Below are 25,697 nucleotides of genomic sequence, written 5' to 3' on the forward strand. Positions count from 1 at the left end.
CGACAGCAGCGTACAGCAGCTAACACACAGACCGCTCTCAGGACTGGAGCTCTACACAGTAACTCACAGAGAATCTACACAAGACTTTACATTTGAAATTTAGATCTGGTTTTTGTTTCAGCTTCCTGTTATATGCAACATTTTGAGCACTTTTTCCCATTAGTAAGATTTTTTTTAAAGGGCCCTATGATCTGATCTATGTTATAATGCTGTTTCCTCACCAAAAACACACCTGAAGTTGTGTTTTGTTTCATTCACACGTTTGAAAAACCTTTTCTAAGGCCCAGTCCACACTAGTACGTATTTGAATCTGGAATCTGATGCTGCCAGCTCCCACGAACTCATCTAAGTACGAATCTGATCCAGCACTGTGTAGACGCATGAAAACGCTGATACGCTGCTGTAGGTCTATGCACCACGAAGTAGTTAATTCACTGCCAAAATGCTAAGAGGCTAGAATATATTCATGCATACGACCTGCAGACGTATAATCTCTGAAAAGTTTAACATGAACCATCTCCAACGTGTCCTTTAGTCTGACAGAAGCTGAATCGCATCAACACACAATAGCGAGCTGTTTTGAGCGCTTAGTTTATGCAAATTAGCCATGTGGTTTTAAATTTCATTTCACTAAACATAAACAAATATGCTCAAAACTGTGTGGACAAGGAAAAATTGCGGACACAGAAACGACGTGTGTGGACACAGATCGTTTCCGATACAGTGATACGCGGATTCGTTTCAGTGTAAACGGGGTCTACATCTTCAAAAGCTCAAAAATGCTCCTTTCTACCTTGTGATGTCATGTAGTTTTCAAGTTCACAGCAACATTTTACTTTTAGTTCAGCAGAAATGAGCCACTCCAGGTCTGAAATTAACCACAAAAATTCTAGTGGAGGTGTATGGAGTTTAAAAACACAGTGGAGCACTTCCTGTTTTACCACATGACATCACAACGTGGAACAGTTTTCAGTTTGAGAGAAGAACTGAGCCTAAATATGCCGGATTTGTGTGTTTAAACATGTGTGAATGAAACAAAACACAACTCCAGGTCTGTTTGTGATGAAAAAACAACATTGAAATCAGAAAATAGCGTAACATGGGCCCTTTAATTTAATTTATTTAATCCGAAATTTATATTAAACGAATCTTGTACCTGCGCTGATGTTGTAGAGATCATTGTCTCCGGAGTAGGACAGGTTCCGGGTGAGGACGTGGGGTTCGATCTTTGGAGGAGAGACAGCGGTTGGACACAGAGAAAACCTCCGCTGGAACAAATTCTCCTCCTTCATTCTGCCAAACTGCTCCTCTGCAAAAACACACGAAAACACAAACATGGAGAAGAGATGCACAACGTGGCCCACAAACCCACTCTTTATTTGTCTATGAGCCCATCTGAACCACTGTCTGTCAGTGTAACAAAGCTTCACTGTACACAGACATGTCAGCGTGCCCACATAACGGCACCAAGCAGAGACAAGAGCTGCAGTCCACACACTCAGACAAAAACACTGTCTGCAACTTCAATCCAATACGCATTTTATAAACATTTAAAGATGCATTGTGTAGCTTTTCTCGTGGAGGGTCCGTCAAATGCTTTTCTCCGTGGACATGTTAGTGCTTTGTCTGGAATGTTTGCTTTAAAACGACCATGTAAACCTTAATTTTGGAATTATTATCGTCAATTATCATCAATTTAATTCCAAAAACATCATGTAAACGTGGCCAGTGTTGCATTAAACCTTTCTATCTTCATGGAGACCAAACCAGACGAGTTACAGGTCAGATCTGTGGAGAGGCGACCCCGCTCACAGTCAGAATGCTTGTTTTTCTAGTTATTTTTGAGCTATAAAACCACTTGTAATTGAATAAATGTAAGATAGAGCTGTTTAATGCCATACTGTGGAACATTGCAGGCAGAGCAGTGACATACAGTATGCATAGAAACAAGCAGGTGATAGACCCCTAGCCGGAAAAGTTACACAGTGCACCTTTAAGACAATAAAACAGTGAATCAATTTTAATAATAAATAATAACAATAAATAAAATACATAAAGCTAAAATAGTTAAAGTTATAAAATAAATAAAATCAAATAAAAAATAAATAAAAGGCACAGAGGACCACAAGTACCATCAGTATCGTCTTTTAAATTAAAAAAAATAAAATTATGAGTCATTTTTATGGCCTTCCTTTAACTGGTTTAGCTTGGTTTTATTCCTTATTTATTTTTATTCTATTTATTTTTTATTTATTTATTATAATTTATTGGATTGTTTGCATCATTGTCTGATTTTGTATGCCTTCTGCGTGCTATTTTTATGCTTTTTGTATTGTTCTTTGCTGCTTGTACAGCACTTTATAAACCTTGTTTTTAAAAGTGCTTTATAAAGAAAGATTTATTATTATTATTATTATTATTATCATTATTATTATTATAATGTCCACACGCAAAGTCATGATAATTGCGATATGGACTTATCATTCAATATATAAAAGTTAGAACAGTATATTTTGGGTCTCAGTATTTACCATATGTATAATTTTTTGTAAAAATGGGGAGATTTTGTGGTATTTTTGTTGTAATACAATAAGATTTGAGCTGTAGATGGTTGAATAAGTCACTTCTATGGCTGATCATTGACAAATTAAAGTACATTCTGTTATTTATTTGCAGCAGCTCAGGCCTTTTAACGATACTGTCTATTTAAAGATGTTTTTCTGTAGAGATGCAGTGATTCAGCATTTTCAGTTCCAGCACTTTCCTTTAAACTAAACTAAAATAAGACAAAACAAGTCCAGCTGTGTTATGTAGCTGTTATTTACATCCTTGTTCTTCCGTTTGTCCGGGTCGCGGGGGCAGAGGTCTAAGCGAGGACTCCCAGACTTCCCTCACCCCAGGCACTTTCCCCAGCTTCTCCCCATGGGACCCCGAGGCGTTCCCAGGCCGGCCCAGAGACCCTCCAGCATGTCCTGGGTCTTCTCGGGGCCTCTTTCCGGTGGGACACGCTGTTATTTATCTCATGTAACTACAAAACAACTTTGTATCGGTAAAAGTTCAAACATGAGACTCTCTGGGACGACTACAACCATCTATCCAAATCTCTTGATATTAACTGCAATATTTTGTGGAGGCTAACAAACTTGTGATATGTGGCATTTTCCTTTTAAAATTCCTTGACAAGACTTAATCCAGAGAACTTAAGTCTAAAAGTGCTTAGAACAGTTATTTCATCATGCAGTCTGCACTAAAATGGAGCAAAGGATCATGGTAAGTGTTATAGTCAAGACCGCACTAATCGAGACTAAGACCACAGGGTCCCGAGACCAGGACAAGACCGAGACCAAGACAAGACCATGATTTTAAAGGTTGAGACTAAGACAAGACCGAGATCATGACCCATTGAGACCAGACGATCTTTGTAATATTTGACATTAATTTGTATTTTACAGTTATTTTGGCACATATATCTCAATGTTTTTATATATCTATCCCCATTTTATCTGATTAATTAATGTTCATTTAGGCTTAAAATAGGCCAAGCAAACTGTGCTGCACTGAAACACATTTTTTGGACCCTCACTCACAGTTTGAGAACCCCTTATTTAAAAGAACTTCCACTGGCACTTTACAGAAAACAACTTTAAAGTTCAATTCAAGTCCATAACATTTACAGTTACATCATCTTACAGGTTTTGCAGTGATATTTAGCCGCCTCTGCACATTTACCGACCGTAATGAAATATGATCGCACTCCTCAAGTGTCAGAGAGTCTGAGAGACCGAGTCCAAACACCTTCAAGACCGAGACAAGACTAAGTCCAAATGCACTCGAGTCCAAGACAAGACCAAGACCACAAAAAAGCGATTTCGATGCCGGTCTCGAGATCAAGACCTGTCTCGAGTAGCCTGATTCATCAGCCGGTTTCACTTTGTAGAAACTGTCTGATCTTGCAGTGTTAGAATTTGTTCACTCGATGGTAGGCAGGTACTTTTTATCATTTAACCAATCGCTGCTATTTGGCCATGACGTATGTAATGCGCCGCTAACGGGGCTAACTGGTATATTAAGCTTGTCCCAAATCCTGTAGGAAGAAGGGCAATAACGTTTTTCTCCTCGATGAAATTCAACAAACATTCTCTTTGTTCCAGCTTTAAATCCTCGATCTTAGGAATCGTTGACACTACAGAATATATGGTTCTTCCCTGATTAGCTGGTCTATTGTATTTTGATTCCTGACCTAGTTGCTGGAGAGAAATTAAACTGAGTGGGGGCACTACGTGGCGCCAGCCTGGCTAGGTCTCAAGTACTATGACACTAGATCGTGGTATATATAGTTCCCTTTGGGGTTTTTTTCACTATTGCTGCACCATAACTATTGATTTAAGCAAAGAGACTTGTAATTCGATAGATTGTTATGGTCCGTGATATTATTGTGAGACTTTTGATGATACCACATCCCTAGTGACTGGTCTTATTACATCAATAAATCAAACCAGAAAGTCTGAACCAGTATCGAAGCCAGAATCTGATATCAGTATTGGATCAGTGCACCCCTAGTTCACTGGGATTATCCTGCATTATTGTTTGTTTGTTTTGATCGTTTTTCCATATTATCATTTATCACAGTAAATCTCTGTAGTTATATCGCGTTTAAATTTTGTGATCATGACAGGCCTACACACTCCCACACTCTGGGACTTTTTCGAACGGCTTCCATAACAAGAGATTACATAAACACAACCCAATGAGGCAGAGCTGCTTTATTTACACCAACAGCAGAAAAATGCCAAATAAACATGCGTCATTTCTGCACTAAAAATCTTGGTAATTTTTCTGGTGTGTGGTCCACTGCCTGGTTGTTATTGCTTTGTCTGGAATGTTCCACAATATGGCTTTAAACATATCTATCTTGTAGGTGTGTCCAAATAATTTCCCATGTGGATCAATAAAGTTTGTCAAATCTATGTATTAAATTTGACTGTATTGGTCAAAAATACCTTGAAAGACATTCTTACTCTATATGCGGTCCTCTCTCCACAGATCTGACTTGTAACGTGCCCTGGTTTCATCGTCTACATCTAGTTTAATGCCGTGCTGTGGAACATTCCAACCATCCATGGGACAAACCGGTAGAGACTCTTCAACAAAAAAGTCTCACAGTATCTTTAAAAACATCACCTTTTTCGTTATATGTTAAAGTTGCACTATGTAACTTTTTGATTGGAGGTCCGTCACCTTCTTGTTACCATGGATATGTCATTGCTCTACCTGGAATGTTCCACAGTATGACATTAAACAGCTCTACCTTACATTTATTCAATTACAGGTGGTTTTAAAGCTCAGGGATACCTAGATAAACTGTGAGCAGGGTTACCTCTCCACAGATCTGACGTGTAACTTGGTCCGGTTTGGTCTCCATGAAGATAGAAAGGTTTAATACTATACTGTGAAACATTCCAGTCAAAGCAATAACATCTCCATGGAGAAAAGCATTTGATGGACCCTGAGGAGTAAGTTTAAGAAGTAAACTATAGCATTTTTTTTACCACAACAGAGCACAAAATATTCATACACAGCAGTAGCTTTGTTACTATATATTATATATTTTTTCTGGGGACCCATATTTTAAAAGTCACAAACTTTCGCGACCCAAGTCAATAGACATTATTCGTAAATCACAAAATATTTTTATCATTATTGAACATTAATGGGGATATTTTATTGTTGACTGAGTGATTGTGTCTCTCTGAACAATTACTACTCAAGTTTTAAACACTGAAAAACATTGAAGCAGCAATAAAAGGATCCATTAGTCGCCTATTTGAACAGTAATCATTACTAAAACCGCGCGTGGTAAGTGATTGCACTGGGATGTCTAGTTTTTACAATATCAAAAACTAAACAAATCAAGCTCTGTTTACATAAAGTCTTCTGTCCAAGATAACCCATTACTAAAGAACTTAAGTTTCTAAAACTAATGTTTACAAGTAATTAACTAACCATTACTTGTGTATTACAGTAATCATTACTTATTCATTCATTACTTTATCAGTATGCATTTCTCATATTTATTGATTATGTTTATTAGTTATAATAATTAGATGCAAATGATAAACTATAATATTTTTTTTAATAACTGACATAAAATGACAATTTTTTTTTCACAAATTTATTGCAAAAATAGTGCAATATTAACATGCTTAAACCTGAATAAAGTGCAGTCTTCTGTTTGCTCCCTGTAACAGCATTTGCTTTTGTGTTTTACATTTCACAATTCAAACAAGGGGTTATAAGGGTTGTCAGCTTGTCCATAACAATTTCACCCTCAATGATGATTTTCAGGCTTGATAGGTGAAGATCTGATGTTGGAAGAGAGACACCTTCAGATTTACTAACAAGATCCCAATGTCCATTTGGCGAAAGGATTCATCACCATCCTAAAGAAAAACAAAAAAATTAATGCCAGAAACATAACCATTAGTGAATGAAATTACTGAACTACAACAGACTATCAATAAGAATGAGTGCGTATACATGCACATCAATAACCCGGTTATGATCGGGTTTTTTGAGTATCCCGGTTTCTTGATGGTGCATGTATACGCAGTAACCCGGTTTTAGTATCCCGGTTATGGCAGTATCCCGGTTATTAGAAACCGGGTTACTGTAGCTGGTTTATTCCGATAGTAACCGGGTTACTTGTGGCATACGCAGTACCCCGGTTACTGCAACATAAAGTTGAGTGCGCATACGTCCAAAAGACACTTTCCAGTCTTTTTACGACCTGCACTCGTGTGATCGCTGAAAAGCTAAAACATGAACTATCTCTTATACTGTAAATGCACAGAACAGACTCACCATCATTAGCGCCTCTTCTGTCACAGAAATAACACACATAATCCACAGAGTCGTGTCATTTAGTCCAAAAGAAGCTGATCACATCAGCGGCACAAGGAGCGAGTTGTTTTTATCACCGCTAACAGTTTATGCTAATTAGCGGTGCGGTCTTAAGTTTCGTTTCTGTAAAACGTAAACAAATGTGATCAGAGCCCATTTGATATGACGTAGAGCTGACGTGGCTCTACAGTAGTTATGGTTTATATGTTGTAAAGTTGAGTTTATTTATGCAGAAGATTTTAATGAAGAATCTGTTGGTTTGATCTGTGCAGTGGATTGTGGGAGATCTCGTAGCTCCTTAGCTTCTTATGCTAAAGGAGCTCACGGTTTGTATTTTTCCTGGTTTATGAAATTGATTTAAGTAAACTTTTGCGCCTGCGCATTTGTAAGATTATGTCAAGAAACCGGGATACTCCATTTGATCATGTATACGCAGATATGAGTATCCCGGTTTCTCAGTGCGCATGTATACGCAGAAATCCGAATACTGACATAACCGGGATATGGCTAATAAACGGGATACTGATGTGCATGTATACGCACTCAGTATTTACAGCTCCACAGCATGTTGGGTAGTCACCTGTAAAACAGAAAATATGTTTTAGTGTTTAATTCCAACCAAAGCTTATATGCAATTTTGTGGTGATATTCATTCTACATTCATTCTAAAATTCGATTCGCGCGGCCTACAGGAGGAGACACTCTTGTGTTTTAGTCCTGGTTTTGGACCTGGGTTTAGTCCTGGTTTTAGACCTGGTTTAGTTCTGAGGCGCGGTGCACACGGTGTATGTGAGAAGACACGGCGCCCATGAGGAGTTCTATGGGTCCATGCGTCGTTAAACCGCCACCCGCCTGAGTTAGATTAAAATAGTATTTTTTGTCGCGTCATCCGTCCGAGCCGCGGTTTAGTCGCGGAGTTCGCCCTCCGCGCATCTACCGTTAACTGTTAGCATTAGCTGTTCTCTGTTAGCGGCTAACAGATGATAACGAGCACAACGTGACCACAAGTTGACTTCACGTTAGTCTTATTTGGCTGCAAGCGTCAACGAATGTCTCCAAATATTCAGTCTCACGGGAACAGAAACCATATTTATTCACTTACCATATGACGATAAAACAGACTGACGCCGAATTGCAGCCAACAGTCCGAGCAGAAGTAAAATGTGGTTTGGTGCAGTTTGGGAGTGTTCAGGTGCCAAGCCTCTGCCTTCACCGGTAAAAACATATAAGTGTGAGCCGTCTCCACTCAGAGCCATTAGTACAGCAAATACTAGTTTAAAATAGTTTACAATTCACACTTTGTTTAGTAATGGTCCCGCCTTTTGCAAAATATTAAAAAGATTAGTAATATTAGCTTGGCTTAATATGTAAAAGAAAATTTGGGTTTACAACAGATTGTGACAAGGTGACCCCAAAAAAATCTCTTGTGACCCACCTGAGAGTCACAACCAGTGTTTGGGAAACAAAGGCTTAAAATATACAGTAAGTTGAGGTTTAAAGGTCCTATATTCCACACAACTGTCTTTAAGTCATGTTATAATGTCATTACATCATCAAAAACAGACCTGGAGTTGTGTTTCGTTTCATTCACATGTTTGAGTAATCCTTTATTATTAGTCTGTCTACATCTGCAAAGCTGGAAATGCTCTGTTCCACCTTGTGATGTCATGAAGTGGCAGTTTCAAAGTGAACAGCTCCTTTTACCTTTTGTTCAGTACAGATTGGCAATTCCAGAGCTGAAATTATCCAGATGGTTCTAGAGAAGGTGTATGGATTTTAAAAAACACTGTTTGAGCAAAGAACTCAGCCTAAAGATGCAGGGTTTACGTGTTAAACATGTGAATGAAGCAAAACACAAATCCAGTTATGTTTGTGACAAGGAAACAACATTATAAGAACAGCGATCAGAAAATAATGTAACATGGGCCCTTTAAATTACAGTGACACTTCATAACATTTGAATCCTTGTTGGTTTCATCATGAATAGGGCAGAGACATTTTTCTGAGCACTCAAGCCAAGCGAGCGTCAAGACAAGACAATACAAGATTACACAAACCCGCATGAATCAACGGAACTACAACCCTGAGTAAACGAATGACGAGGAAATGACGAATGATGTGTCAGATACAGAGATACGTGATAGTTTGGAGAGTTTTGCCACGTCCCCTTTTTAGCCAACCCATCTATTTAGTAGAAGACCTGCACTGAAATGTTCCACAGTGTGACATTAAACTTTTCTAACTCCATGGAGACACAAAGGTGGCACGATCAAGCAAGTTACAAGTCAGATCAGCGGAGATGTAGACCTTCTCACAACACATTTGTTGATGAATGTTTGAGCAATGAAAACAGCTTTAATTGAATAAATGCTGGATAGATTTATTGTTTAATGCCATACTGTGGAACATCCAAAGCATAACAATCATTACTTTGGAGAAAAGCGAGCAGCAAACCCTACGTCAAAAAAGTTACACAGTGGAGCTTTAAGATCAACTAGTCTATCCAATAATTATGCTGTTATTTGGAAAAGAAAGAACAACATGTACCGTATTTTCCGGACTATTGAGCGCACATGAATTTAAGTCGCATCAACAAAATATTAACTAAATTTTACAATTGTACATATATAGGCCGCACCTGAATATAAGCCGCAGGTGTCCACGTCTTCAAGAATGTTTTCAGGTTCGGGCCGTCTACTTTTATCGCCCCTGAAAGCTTTTGTTGTCTTTTTGCATCGAGTCAGTTCGTCACACTGTCGTCGCCAAAGTTTCACCATCGACTCACTGACGCCGAGCTCACGTGCAGCAGCTCTGTTTCCTTCTTCCACGGCCACATCAATCGCCTTTAACTTAAAAGCTGCATCATCTGTATTTCTTTGTGTGTTTTCCATGAGGAGGGTGTGTGCGTGAAGCGCAAAATAACTGTTCAAAACACAATCAAACGAGCGTCTTCCTCGGCGCATCACTCAAGTCTCTCTCCGCATGTCTCCTGCAGAAAGAGCCGCTGTCCTCTCTTCTCTTCATGTCAGTTTCTTTCATGCGTTTTCTGCACTCAGGCTGTGTTGCCAAACCAAAGATCGTATCTATGAATGAACAATGAGCCAAACAAAGAATCCGTCCATATATTCGCCGCTTCGTTTTATTAGTCGTAGGGTGCAAAGCGTGAGAAAAAAGTAGCGGCTTATAGTCCAGAATTTACTGTATACATTATTAAAACAATGAGCTGCATCTCTATAAAGCTCTCTACAGCATTTTACAATCATTACATGTGACACAGCTACAGCACGGTCCGCCCCCAGACTGATGATGGACTGGATTCGTATCGACAGTGTGTTAGTGGACCACAGGCAGCAGCTCCCTTTGTCCAGATCAATTCATTTCTCTCAGAGCTCAAAATCCTGTAACAGCCCGGACCCTGTGACTCCGAGCCCACACACCAGTCTCACCCACAAGTCTGCAATTATAACCTCACCAACTGTTCCAGCGTTATGTAAAACTCATTCATATATTTTATTCAATGGTCTTTTGTCTTCCCACACAGTACAGATCTAAAGCTTATGCATGAGGAGGCTATAGCTTTTTCTTAAGAGTTTATTTAATGTCTGTGTTCTGCTTTCACTCTATGTGCTGAAGTACGACTAGACAGACAGCTAAACTCTTCAATATCAAGACCTTGAAGACTCGTTGTCCACAGGTTTATTGACGTGACGAGAAAAGGTGAATTTGAAACATAATCATGAAAGATAAATCACAAATGCACCTTTAACACGTACACAATAAGCTTATAAAGTAAATGCAGCATGTCTCAATCACAAATTGGCTTTATATTGTCATGACATGGGCTTTTTTAGCTTTTTATAATATTCAACTTTAAATGAAACGCACGGTTTTGACACATGAAATAAAATATATAATTGCACTTTTATATGAAGTAAAATGTAAATTACAGAGCAGTTTACATGGTAGTAAAGGCATCAATCATCATGTATCATCAATTTGTAGCTTCCTTTTCTAACATAACATTTTATGATTTTCCATAAAATAATGATGTACTAATTTGAATCAGCTGGAAAGTCCCCTGGCTGTAAGGTCCCAAAGCTGGACCCTTTATGAAACTAAGTTAGTTAATCTATATACATGAATGCATATATATACATATTATAATTATTAATTGCCAATACTCTCATCAGTCCATTTGTAGAACTTGGGCAGTGGCTCTTTAGATGATAAAATGCTGGTTTTATGTGGTCAGATGGCAAGTTTTAGGCAGTGCCATCACTTGTCTCAGAAAATTCCTTACAGGTAACTTGTGGGTGTACGCTGACCTGAGTCCATATTCCTTTTTCTTCTTGAAGACATTATCACCTGGCCATGACATCAGTGCATGACGTGGCCGACTAAAGGCTGACGATAACACCCCCCCACTCTCCTGGGCACTGCAGGTACCCGTGTGTCGCCAGAGAGAATGGGGCGCCTGGAGGGAGGAGGGGGACGTTCCTGCCAAGAGAATGGGACGTTGGAGCTGGGACTTTCAAGCCAGGGGGACATTCAGGCCGGCATTTGTACTAATGAAGATACTGTAACAAACATTCAGTACGATGGTACCAAAGACATAAGATGTGTGCAGATGTGTCTGGATTAACTTGAATCAAAATAACACATCTCACATTCACGCTTTTACTGAACTTTTGTGTCACATGACCAGTTGATGAAACTATTCACCTTCTTAAAGCGGCAACAACATAAGATGAATGAACATAGGAACAACTAGTAATTAGAGCCCTCAACTGGACAGAAGTAAAAACAGCACAATCTGTATGAAATAAGTTGTGTACTTAAAACATAATGTAAAACAACATAATAAAACAAAGAAATCTGCAGACTTCCACATTACAAAACTGCGTCACCATAAACATCATCACAACAAAGAGCTGTGTAGATGTCAGCACCTCCTATGGATAACTGCACATAACAGTATTGAGTAGAAGTTTTTTTTTTTTTATTTGTACCAAAATGACGATGCGATGCTGCCAAATCTAAGAAAATAAAATTGAACGAAGTAACTACAGAGCAGGGAGCGTATGCCCGCTGCTGTGAAAAGAGAATTTGATCCTTACTGAACCCAAAACATGCACCACAGCTAAAGTCCTCCAGCTAAGGTCATCCTGACCAAGCTTTACAACAAAATCACGGGTCAAATGCAGAGGACAAATTTCCCTACAGGGACAATAAATCAAGTGAACCCTTGACCTCCTTGACTGTCAATTAAACAAACACAAATCACTCCAAATGCAACTTTGGTTGAGTAAATAATGAGAGGAGACAATTATAACATGGTTTAAAGCTCTAAAAAGTAGATTTAGCAGAATCCAAATCAAGATTCAGTCATTTGTAATTGTCAATGAACGGCGGAGTCAGTCCTGTATCGGTAAAAGAGTGTGGTTTGGAGCAGAGTTCAAAGTTTTTAAGGAAGTAGTTAGATTTTTTTTTTTATGTGTACTTTAAATTGACAATGATTAAACGTCTATAATGTTTATGATTAGGAATTTATATTGTATATTATATTGAAGTCCTTTTTATTTTTAAGGGTCCATATTTTCTGATCTGTTATTATGTTTCCTTATCAAAAACATACCAGGAGTTTTGTCTTGTCTTGCACTAATGTTGTAATTCTAGTTTAGGTTCTGTCTCTTTTCTTCTCTGACTGTTCTTTCCTTGAACCCTTTGTCCTTTTTGTTCCTTAAATAAATGGTTACGAAGCGCAGATTTTGTAGAATTATTTTCCAGCACAAAACCCAGCATTATCTGTACTCGTGTCTAAAAATAGCCTCTCTCTGCTGCAGTGAGTATGTGCGCGCTGTACAATGCTCGGCGCTGGGAACAGGCTGCACATTCACGCAACACAATGGGCGGTTCAAGTATTAAGATAAAAACCCTTAAACAGGACCAGATGCATCGGCAGAGTGGGACGCGACCAATCACGGGAGCTCCGAGCTGCGGCCGGGGCTGTACATTATCCTGTTACACTGTCTAGACGGGGAAGCAGAGGTGGGGCTTTTAGTTCACAGCTCCAGTCAAATGAAGCTGACCGAGACTAGCAGCTATAGATGTGAAATTGGAGTCGAGTTTCATATTAGGAACAGGAATTGGTTTACAGACAAAATAGTGAAATAAAAACACCAGGATCGTGGAGAGCAGGTTTTCATTGTCAAGTCAATTGGAGCCAGGGTCGATGGAGCCAGAAGCGCCCCCATGCTCACTTCCTATTTGTCCATTTACGGTATATATACAGCATATACTGCCCTACAAAGACAAAAGATCTTAACTTGCCAGTGTGAAACTGAGAAAAATTACTTCTAAGCTTCTGTTTCGCTCAGACAAAAGTATAATCAGGGTATTCCCACATTTGACTACCCCAAATTTAAGACTTCTTTAAGACCTTTTTAAGAGCACTTCAGTGAAAATTAAGACAAACATCGCACCCGAAAATCACCAGATCCAATTCTAATAATGACCAACCAACTACTGTATCTAGAATCTAAGAGCCACTGTGGATTAAACCTACACTTCCCCATGATCCATCCAACGTCTGCCTCCACTCTACTGATTATTTACTATTATTTATTTACTCCTTGACGCCAGCGCTAGAAACCAAAGTGTTTGCACATACTTCAAATTAGACGTCCATTCACATTACATGATTTCACGTTGTTGTTTTTTTTTTCCTCCCTCCGTTTAACATTGCACTGCAGACCGGTTGAGTATACAAAAAAACAGGCTAATGAAATTTTTTTAAGACCTTTGTGAAAAAAATAAGACTTGGACAACATAATTTAAGACGTTTTAAGGCCTTAATTTAGGCACATGAAATTTAAGACATTTTTAAGACCCCACGGCTACCCTGATAATAGGTAGGGCTCCCAAAATTTGACAACTTGTTGCTATAATGATTAAATATTTGTATGCGGAAAATACTGAGCTCAAAATTTACCTTTGACCCTTATTTGTCAGTTCCTGTACTCTGCTTTTGTATCAAGAGTCGTGCAAAGATAAAAGGCAGAAAGTGACATAACTGACTGACAACTCACCAAGGTCGAGTCATCGTGATGTTTGTTTGAAATTCTATAGAAGAGCTTTGGATTTCCTTTTTTAGTGCTGATCGGGATCATGAGGCAACACTTACACATTGAAACAGTTTGACAGACAAGTGACTTTGCAGTATAGTATGTACAGTATGAATAAATACACCAAATACTTTCAGTTTAAAGATAAACTGAAGTATAACTGAACACAAAGGTATATTAATTTAATGTGTTAAGACCCTGTGATAAGGCTGAAACAAAAAGAAGGAGGTGAAAGGTTGGATTTTAAAATAAATGCATATTTATGAACTAAATCACATACAAAACATACACAGTTACTGCCTTTTTGTCTTTGCACGACTCCTTCTTTTTGGCTCATGATTCAAAGGCAGAGGACAGGGAATGACAAATAAGTTTCAAAGGTCAATTCTGAGCTTAAAATTTTTCACAATAACTATTCAAGGAGGTCTCAGATACACCCAAAATGACATTAACTTATTGTTGACCAAACATGATGTCACGGCGTTGTGTCTTTGAAGGGCAGTACGGGTTAATGTGCTTGTGTACGGTCACTGAACGCACACCATCTACAACAGCGAGTTATAGATGTTATGCTGCATTGTTTTTCTTCCTCTTCCTACCTGTCTTCCAGTCCGATCCATGTTATGTCATCCCCGTGTCATATTGTGTTTGTGTTATGTACGGATGGGTTGATACATTACACATTTCGATTCCTTTGTATGTCTAGTACGCGTGAAGAAACTGACAAATAAAAGGTATTCTGATTCTGAAGTATTTATCACACTATGGAGACTTAAATCGTACACACTCTCATCATGTAGACCTGACCTGCAAATCTTAAGGGGACAAAAATCAATCTTAATCAATCCTAATGAATGTAAAGACGTTTTTAACCATACATAATTCAGTTTAGAAAATCTTTAATTTAACTGAATATAACAAAGCAACTTCAACATGTTGTGCACTAGAAGAAAACATCAAACTGTAGCGTTGGTCATTGCTTATTCATCCACAGATTGTCCAAGCTCAGTATTTACTAAACAATAAAACAACGAACATGTAAAAACTACAGCTTTCCTTCCTCTAAACAAGCAATTGTAGCACTGTCGCAAAATAATTTGGTTAAAGATGCAATGTGTGATATTTCTAGTGGAGGGTGCGCCACCTGCTTGTCTCCATGGAAATGTTATTGCTTTATCTAGACCAGGGGTGTCAAACTCAAATTCACAGAGGGCCAAAATTAAAACTGGGACTAAGTGGGCCAAACTAAATATTTATTGAAAATGTTCAGCAACATCTGCATGTTTTTGCTTCTTTCGAGATATGTAATGTTAAACCTTTTCTTATTAAAATAAATGTTTAATAACAGTTTTACTTAAACATTGAATCCAGAACAAGCATAAAATAAAATAGTAACAACATAATACAGATTTGACATGATTTTGCGGGCCAAATATAATTATATCATGGGCCAAATTTGGTCCCCGGGCCTGAGTTTGACATGTCTAGTCTAGAATGTTCCACAATATAGATTAAACTTATCTATCACGAGAGAGACAAACAGGTTACAGCATTATGCTACATTACAAGTCAGATCTGTGAAGAGTCGCCCCTATTTACTGAAGAAATTATTGTATTTTTAAGCAATGGAAACACTTGTAATGAATTGATGGATATGTTTAATGTCATACCATGGAACATTTCAGGCAAAGCATCTCCATGGAAACAAGTAGGCAGTAGGGCTGGGTATCATTAAGAACTTGCCGATACGATACATATCTTGATACGATATATTTCAATTTGATTCGATACGGTTCAATTAAAAAATAAAGGCTAAATCATGTCTGTGATACTAAAAGTCTTTGTTAAACCACTTTTTGTGCAAAGTTCATATGAAACACAAACGTTTTACTCATCAAAACAGTGAAAATGTCAAGTGTGTCGCATAAAACGGTTTCTTTCCTCTGAACAAGCAACAAAACTGTAGCTCTGTGACAAAATAATTTAGTAAAAAAATACTCTTGGCGATATATCGATACAGCAGCCCACGATATTGATACTGTATCATCACATTAAACAATACGATATATCGATATTTCAATTTCTGCACACCCCTAGTAGGTAGACCAGAAAAGTAGTGCAGTGTAGCTTTAGGTTTACCAAAAATACTCTTGCCGATATATCGATACAGTAACACACGATATCGACTGTATCATCAAATTAAACAACACGATATATGGATATTTTAGCGCACCCAAACTGTTCAGTGTGTTTTTGTATGCGAGTAAATATTACTGCAAGACTATTTTAAAGTACAAGGAAGTAAAACGTTTGACACAAAGAGTAATTTAAGGCCGCGTTGAGCTAACAGTGACTTCACTTCACACAACTGAACCAACCTATACAGTTGCAATAGGCTAATATTTACTCAGGTCTGTAAACGCCATGTGCACAGATAAGAGTTTGTTAGCAGGAGCGGGCTGGTCAATAAATGAAATTCCTGTACTACACATTAACCTTGAGCAGTGGTGGTGCTGTTGCTTTAAGTAAAAGTACACATACAAGGGCAAAAAATACTCATGGAAAAGTAAAAGTATCACATGGAAAGTAAAACTATTGAAGTACCTGTTTAAAAGAGTATTTTGCTGAGAATTTTAAAACAATTAAAGCCTCAAATGAGGTGATTTTGATAAAGAATTGAACTGATTTTAAGTGATTCGATTGATTTTTTTATTTTTCTAGCAGCTTTTGAGTATTTGGTTCACTCAAAGTTGGTACGTTAACTCAAATTCAATGTGCTAAAAATAAGTCTCGGCCTTTTCAGCAGGTCTCAAACCATAAAAAAGCACTTTTTGCTTTTCAGTCCAGATCTAAAATGTAGTGGAGCAGAAAATACAGGAGAATTATTGCCACTTTTTGGTTGGGGATCAGTCACATTCTTGTTTTTTCTATTCCCAGGTTTGACTACCCCAAATTTAAGACCTTTTTAAGACCTTTTTAAGACCACTTAAATGAAAATTAAGACCAACATCGCACCCATTATGTGGATGAAAAACACCAGATCCAATTTTAATAATGGTCATTACTCACTGCTTTAAATAACAAAAAACACTTTCATTATAAAATCTCATTTAGAACTCATTTATAGTCATATGCATTGCTTGTAAAATGGCCAAAAAATAATTTATAACATTCTAACAAGACAAACTAAGTATTGTTTGTGCATACTCCAAATTAAACCTTCATTCATGATTTCACCTTGTTGTTTAACATTGCAATGTTGCCCGGTTGAGTAAACAAACACACTAATGAAATTTAAACCTTTGTGAAAAAAATAAGACTTGGACAACATAATTTAAGACATTTTAATTTACGAACATGAAATTTAAGACCTTTTTAAGACTTTTAAGACCCCTCGAATCACCCACAGTATTAAATTAAACAAATTTACCTTACATTTATTCAATTACGGGTGGATTTAGAGCTCAAAAGTACCTCGGAAAACAAGCATTCTGACTGTGAGCGGGGTCGCCTCTCCACAGATCTGACCTGAAACTTGGTCTGGCTTAGTCTCCCTGAAAATACAATAATTGAATAGTTTAATAAAACACTGTGAAACATTCCAGAGAAAGCAATAACGTCTCTGTGGGCAAAAGTATTAAGAACCTTCCTCCAAAATGCACCTTAAAGTGAAGTACAAATGCCTAAAAATATTGTACTTTTACCACTGACCTTGAGCTTTGAGGACAGATAAAATACAACCACCACAGCCTGCACATGACCTACTGTTACCTTATTGAAGTGAGTGTGCAGGACAGGCTCAGATCCAACAATCATTAGACAGAGTGGAGAGGAGGGAGGGACCCGCACAGGCTCCCACACACAGACATGTTCTAACCTGTGCGATTTTAATATGCTTCACTGATTTAATGAAGCCAAAGTCCCTCGCGGGGACTCTGTGTGATGCAACTGTCACCAACGAAACAAACAACTCATTCTGTTCAAGATTAGTTTCTCATATGACGGCAGTATAATTTTACAGGTGGATATTATGATTGTGTATAAAGTTGACGAGGTTTATGTGGCGAAAAGAAAGCAAATTAAACGTTCTGTATTACGCAAAATTGACTCTTGTGAGCGTAAAGTCTTGTTATAAAGTTCTGAACTGATCAAAAACAGACCAGGAGTTGTGTTTTGTTTCATTCGCACATGCTTGAGTAATCTTTTATTATTAGTCTGTCTACTAGGGATGGGCATTCGATGAAATTTTCTAAATCAATCATCGGGAGAATTAACGATCGATTATCAATTGATCGTTAATGTTTTTTATATTAAAATGATCATCATTATTATTACTATCTGCACTACTAATCTGCATAAATAAATTCAACTTTAGGACATATAAACCGTAACCACTCTAGAGCCACATCAGCCCGTTTGACATTATAATGTGTTTAATGCAGATTTGCACAACTCTCACAGAAACGAAACTTAAAACCGCATCGCAAATTTGCATAAATTAAGTGAAGAAAAAAAAAACAGCTCTTGTGTCGCTGATGCAACACGACTCAGTGGAATACAGGTTAGTGTGACCATATTTGCGTTTGTCAAAACCAGGACACCGCTCGGGGGGTGGGAGGTGGAGACTCGTCAACTGCGTGACTGTCACCTGGTAAAACTTTTTTCCACTGGACACTGAAACATATGTGCTGCTTTGTACACTGTGCACACAGCCTCCCACTTGTCCCGAACGCAACGGAAAACGTGGAATTTCTTGTACAAGTCATCGTTAAATACGCATTTGCGCTTCAGCACGTTGCAGACTGATCGACTGTTTGTGTCTCGCTCCTTCTGACTGCAGAGAGACACATGAATGAACCCCTGTTTGGTCATGCTACGCACAGCATCCTACATTAGGTTTGTCTATTAAAATGAACGTAATCGATGAAATTCTTAATGATCAATTATCAATTAATCGACTAATCATGCCCATCCCTACTGTCTACATCTCCAAAGCTCAAAATGCTCTGTTTCAGCTTGTGATGTCGTGTAGTGGCAGTGGTAGTAGGGATGTAATGATATCCAAATCTCATGGTACAATATTTATTGCAATATTTTGGAGAGGTTATTTATTTTGGTGTGAATTATTACCATCATAATCCCAAAAATTCTAGTAAAAAACATTTCTTCATGTTGTCTGTGCTGAAATGAATCATGGGATATGTAGTTCCCGATGTTTATAAGCTGTAGCTACTATAAAACAATACATTTAAGCAAAGAAACTTGTAATTTGATATATTGTGACAAATTTTTAACTGTATTTCAGTAGAGATTGGCAATTCCAGATCTGAAATTATCCAAATTACAGCCTAATAGCATAATTGCCATATTTGTCAAAGTCATTTTTTGGCCAAACTGTGATATCTGCCTAACTTTACTCTCCTACCACTGCTGCATCATCCTGCCTTATTATTGCTTATGTCCTCAGCTGCCTGCCTTAGTCATCTCTATACAATATCAATAAAAATACCAATGTGCTTCCTTAAAATGTGTTTTTTCTTGTTACGTTCAAATATGACTTAGGCAACTATACTATTAGGCTAACGAAATTATTCTAGTGAAGGTGTATGGAGTTTAAAAACACAGTGGAGCACTTCCTCATGACATCACAAGGTGGAACTGAGTGTTTTCTGTTTGAGAGAAGAACTGAGTCAAAACAAAACAATTCCAGGTATGTTTTTGATGAGGAAGCAACGATACTGTAATATGGGTCCATTAAATAAACCATTGTAAGTTGAATGGAAAATGTCAGAGTTAAACACATTTATTGATCGGCTGCGGCTCTGGCCTAGTTTAAGCACATATTGATTTAAAATGTTATTACAATGAGTTTGAGGCGAAGGGCTGAGGTCAAATTGAGGTCTGATCTGATACTAGACCGTGGCCACAACACTCCTACATACGTGCACTTTGCATGAGAAAGGCATCAGACTTTTGCAAAGTAAAATATAACAAAACCAGAACCGAAAGCTTGCCTGGTATTGTTCTGTAGATAAAGGTCAGATATTTTTTGGTCATGAGTGCTGAAAAAACTACCAATAAACAATCTTGCTTGACAGCGAGGCCAACATTACTTCCTGGTAGTGTTGTCATGATAGTACAAAATAGACTGGGTACTCAAGACTCATTTTTATACGAAAATTATCATTTTAAAAGTAATTTGTAGGCAACATTAAAATTTTTACCATAAAATAATACAGGGTTCCCACTCTTTTTCACTGACAAGATTTCTGAATTTTTCCATGTTTTTTTCATGACCTAAAGTGAATTTTCCATGACTTTACTTCACCCTAGAATGTCGAATTTAGCAATGTTTAGGGCTAAATATAAAATGTTAACCCTTTCCACTCACCTTATGGTTTGGTATTATAGTTTTTTTTACATTTAAAATACTGTCAGTGCATTTATTGTCGTCTCTTTTAAACAAAAGGCGCAGACGTTCAGAAATAATCATCATAGTTTAATGATAACTTAACAAAACGCTGTAGTTTTGTGAAAGAGATTCTAAAACTCCATGACTTTTCCAACACATTCATTGAATTTACAAAATTCCATGGATTTTTCAGGCCTGGAAAATTTACATTTACATTTACATGACTTTTCCAGGATTTCCATGACTGTGGAAACCCTGATAACATTATTTGTTTATTATACCACGTGGTCTTACATTATTTTTGCTAAAACTCAAAATGAAACTAGGACTGAGCAATCAATCAAATTAATTTGATTAATTCTGGGTTATAAACAAGAAATTGCAAAATCATAAATCAAGCATTATTATAAAACAGGATTCCTCCTGACTTTCTTACTTGCACAGCAGGTTATTGTGCAATATTGTGATATTTATACAAATGTAACTAGTGCAGTTCACAATTTCTTCAATAACAGCATAAGAACAGAAAGAAAAGGTAAAGAGCTTCCATCGTTTGAAAGACGAGCAGTCCCTGATTTGATTAAAATCTATTAAAATCGTAACTGTCCAGTATGTGCAAAAAAATATTAAATAACATTTTTTGTCCATATTACCCAGCCATAGATGAAATTGTCAAATTCTGTCCAGTTATGTGATTTTTTTTCCTTTTTTTTTTCAGTACAGATGGTCACTTAAATGAGTACGGTATCTAGTTTCGATACTTTGTTTGTACCACCAGAGCCATGTATTATCACATATTGAAAATGCTCTTAGGCTGATCCCATCCTCTGTATCTGCGTATCACAGTCATAAGATATGGGTCAAGATAGATATGTAGCAGATGGTTTAACTGCATGGGTGAGTGTGTAAATACAGCGATTATCATAGAGCCATGCTTTACCAGCCGAACTCTTTGCACTTTACAATACAAAGCAAATCCCCGTAACACAACACGGCGGATGTAAGATCACTGTATGTGGCGAGAGCTTTGGCACAGTTCTGAGGCAGCTGCTCTGATGATGGTACAGATTAAGAGGGGACCCCCCGAGTCGTAAACCAACCAGTAATAATAGATGACCATATGACCTAAATAACACACAACATGTACAGTACTCGGCCTGTCACCATAACAAAAAAGAATACTACTATAAATAAACAACAACACTGAAACAAAATTATGGCACTGACACAATATATTCATACATAACATACATAAGGTGCATTGTGTAACTTTTCTGGTGGAGGGTCTGTGAAATGCTTTTCTTCATGGAGATGTTACTGCTTTGTCTGGAATGTTTCACACAGGGATGTAACAAAAACTGAAACATCCTGATATCATATTGTCAAAAGTCTCACAATAATATTGAGGGCGGTCAAAATATATCAAATTACAAGTTCCTTTGGTTAAATGCATTATTTTATAGAAGCAACAGCTAAAAACATAAGGAACTACATATCCCATGATTCATTTCAGTGCAGACAACTTGAAGAAATATGTTTTTTACTTGAATTCTTGTGATTATGACAGTAATGATTCGTCTTGTCAAGGTATTTTAAAAGCAAAAAGTTTCTTGTCTACAATTATATACTGTAAACTACTCCAATAATCTTTAATTAAGATGTAGTCCTGGTTTCCTGGTTTAGACCTGGTTTAGACCTGGTTTAGACCTGGTTTAGTCCTGGTTTAGACATGGTTTAGACATGGTTTAGTCCTGGTTTAGACCTGGTTTAGACATGGTTTAGTCCAGTTTTAGACCTGGTTTAGTCCTGGTTTAGTCCTGATTTAGACCTGGTTTAGTCTTGGTTTAGTCCTGGTTTAGTCCTGATTTAGACCTGGTTTAGTCCTGGTTTAGACCTGGTTTAGACATGGTTTAGACCTGGTTTAGACATGGTTTAGACATGGTTTAGACCTGGTTTAGACCTGGGTTAGACCTGGTTTAGACCTGGGTTAGATCTGGTTTAGACATGGTTTAGTCCAGTTTTAGACCTGGTTTAGTCCTGGTTTAGTCCTGATTTAGACCTGGTTTAGTCTTGGTTTAGTCCTGGTTTAGTCCTGATTTAGACCTGGTTTAGTCCTGGTTTAGACCTGGTTTAGACCTGGTTTAGACCTGGTTTAGACCTGGTTTAGACCTGGTTTAGTCCTGGTTTAGACCTGGTTTAGTCCTGGTTTAGACCTGGTTTAGATCTGGTTTAGACATGGTTTAGTCCTGGTTTAGACCTGGTTTAGACCTGGTTTAGTCCTGGTTTAGACCTGGTTTAGTCCTGGTTCAGTCTTGGTTTTAGTCCTGGTTCAGTCCTGGTTTTAGTTCTGGTTTAGTCCTGGTTTAGACATGATTTAGTGCTGGTTTTAGATCTGGTTTAGACCTGGTTTAGTTCTGGTTTTAGTACTACAGTATTTGCCGTGACTAGACTAGACTGTACCACCTTTCCCCAGTTATTTTGAACACATAATTCTACCTAGTTTAGAAGCTTGGACCAAAAATAGCCTGAAATTGTCATAAATTATGAGTGGTCAACTGTGAAAACACACCCAGCGAGATAAAATTATGAGCAGGAGGCAAGAAAAAGACCAGTTTCAGAGTTAAAATTGCACTGTGAAACTTTTTCCGGCTGCTTGTTTCTATGGAGATGCCGCTGCTCTGCCTGGAATATTCCACAGTGTGACATAAAACAGCTCTACTTTACATTTATCCAATTACTGGCGGTTTTATAGCTCAAAAATAACAAAAAAAACAACATTCTGATTGTGAGCGGCGTCGCCTCTCCACAGATCTGTCTGGTTTGGTCTCCATGAGGGTAGAAAGGTTTAAAACAGGAGACTCAAAAAGAGATTCTGAGTCTACGGGGGAGGCTGTGTGGCGGAGCTGTTCTATTCTGGGATTTTCAGAGGTGACGCTATATTTTGCGTAAGAACTGCCCTGTAGCCTTGAAGCACAGTTGCTGTTTTAGGACTGCTGTCTGCACGAATATTCTGCACAGAAAGAAGTCCTTGGCTTGGTGAGAATCTGTTCACAGTGTAATACAATGGGAAATACATCTAATGATAACATCTAATCTCAACAGGGCTGCAGAATTAATCAGTAAATGAACAAAATTGCAATTACGAGTGGTGCAAAGACCAAAATATTCTCTTTTTATAGAATGATTTTGTGTAGTTGTCCACAAACATTCAACTCAAACTATTCTGAAATGCATGATTCTAATAGTTTATCAGTTCGTATTTCAGTCTCTCCTCTCAAATGTTCATGTTCCTGGAGTTGTTTACGATGTGCGCTCTGAGCAAGATCCTATTTTTAAAGAGCCCATATTATGCAGTTTTCTGATCTATATTATTATTATATTGTTTCCTCATCAAAAACATATCCGGAGTTGTGTTTTGTTTCATTCACACATGTTCCACCTTGTGATGCTGTGTAGAAATACAGGAAGTGTATGACTCTGTACACTTTCACAAGAATCATTTTGATGATTTCAGCTCTGGAGTTGCCAAACTACTACTGAACAAACTCTAATATGTAGCTGTTAACTTGAAACTACTGCTTCATGACATCACAAGGTGGAACAGAGTATCTTGAGCTTTGGAGATGTAAACAGAATGAAACAAAGAACCCTAGCTCAAACATCCCCCTGGCTTGAAAGTTCCAGCTCGAGTGTCCCATTGGCAGGAACATCCCCCTCCTCCCTCCGGGCGCTCCCTTCTCTTGGGCGGCACACGGGTAACTGCTGTGCCCGGAGAGGGAGGTCGTTCTCGCTGGTCTTTACTCGGCCGCATCATGCACGCACAATCAGCTTCTATGTCATAATAAAATGAAATGAATGTAGCCAGACCAAATGTCGGGCTTTGTTTAAGTCATTTTACCGATCTTCCTGAAGCGGCACACATTTTTTTCACTTCGTCAGATCAATATAATTTATAATTTAATTTCTAATTTGCTCACAGAAATTTACTATGAAATTGTATTTTAAATATATTTTTTTTTCTTGTTCCCCATGTCCTATAGCATCTAACTGTTGATTTGGGAAGAAATATTAATTATTTCCTTACCTGCCATGAACATAATTTGTAAGCAGCGCAACACAAGAAACTCAGAAAGCTACATTCCAACTTGCGTGTGTAATTAATACAATATATATAATGATAATTATATAAATATATGCAAAATTTTTATATTTTTTTATTTATATGTGTATAGATTAACTAACATAAAGGGTACAATTCAGATCGACTTTCCAGTTTAGGGATCTTCCAGCCAGGGGAACTTTCCATCTGATTTCTGAAACAAAACACAACTCCAGATAGTATGTTTTTGATAAGGTAACCACATTCTACCTTGGTTTAAAGATTACAAGAGTCAATTTTGCATAATATAGGACCATAAACATACAAAAATGTAATGGCAATCCTCAACAGGAAAAATCCTCCTTGATGCTCTTTTATTTTTATGCTTTTTCCCCTATAAAATCATACAACCATAATCTTAATACTATTTCACAAGCATAAAGTGTATTACAGTTTTATGGAGGTCATTGCATTGCGGTACATGTCCCTACCCACACTGCTACCACGTCAGACCTGTTCACCAGACAGAGCCAGCTGGCAGTCTGTTGTTGGATGTGGGCCAGATGTGGCTGTAGACCTTAGCCTTAAGCAGAGCCTCTTCAGAGCGGACAGAGCGGGCAGAGAGAAGAGGGCCCAGCAGTGGTGCCAAGAGTGGGCATTCTGTGCACAAACACTCTGTATCTAGATGCATGACAAACGGCCGCCTGTGGAAAAGCCAATAGCCAGAGGACGCTGTGACTGTCAATGACTTCGATGTGAAAATACTGACGGCGATTGAACCAGCCCACAGAAAACACTGAATAAACACTGAATAAAACGCTGCTTTGGAGTCAGAACAGGCACATGCAAAATACTGAAGTAAGCCAAGGCGAGAATACTGTCAACAAGTGGAATCTGTGCTTAATGTGCGTCATCTATTGATATATTCCAGCTGGTCTTCAACATTCTCTCAGAGTGTGACGCTAACTGGAGGCTCTGCTCTGTCTGAAGCTCTGTTACTGAACTTAGACTTTAATCTGATTTTTATTTTAACACAATCGGACCATGAAGAAATGACACAGCTGGAACTACAACATGCGAGGTGTTTTGTGCTAGGGCAAGTTATGGGGAAAAAAATCATTATCACGATTACTTTGGTCAATATTGAAATAATAATTATTCA

The 25,697-nt window shown here is 37.9% G+C and overlaps 1 protein-coding gene across 4 annotated transcripts in view; it reads right to left on the reverse strand.

The window, feature by feature from the left end:
* Positions 1-25,697, reverse strand: part of osbpl5 (oxysterol binding protein-like 5) — a 65,322-nt gene that overhangs the window by 17,128 nt on the left and 22,497 nt on the right. For 2 of the 4 annotated variants that reach the window (XM_020931079.2, XM_020931081.2), the window contains one exon: positions 1,157-1,309. In XM_020931079.2, the coding sequence (XP_020786738.1) occupies positions 1,157-1,292 (136 nt within the window). In that variant the 5' untranslated portion in view covers positions 1,293-1,309. Of the gene's footprint in view, positions 1-1,156; positions 1,310-6,326; positions 6,441-7,443; positions 7,481-25,697 lie in introns of those variants that run through there. The other 2 variants (XM_055155785.1, XM_020931080.2) reach the window with 2 other exon arrangements.

The sequence above is a fragment of the Boleophthalmus pectinirostris genome, unplaced genomic scaffold (assembly GCF_026225935.1).
Source record: "Boleophthalmus pectinirostris isolate CB_2022bp ecotype Guang Dong unplaced genomic scaffold, ASM2622593v1 HiC_scaffold_2, whole genome shotgun sequence".
Lineage (NCBI taxonomy): Eukaryota > Metazoa > Chordata > Actinopteri > Gobiiformes > Gobiidae > Boleophthalmus > Boleophthalmus pectinirostris.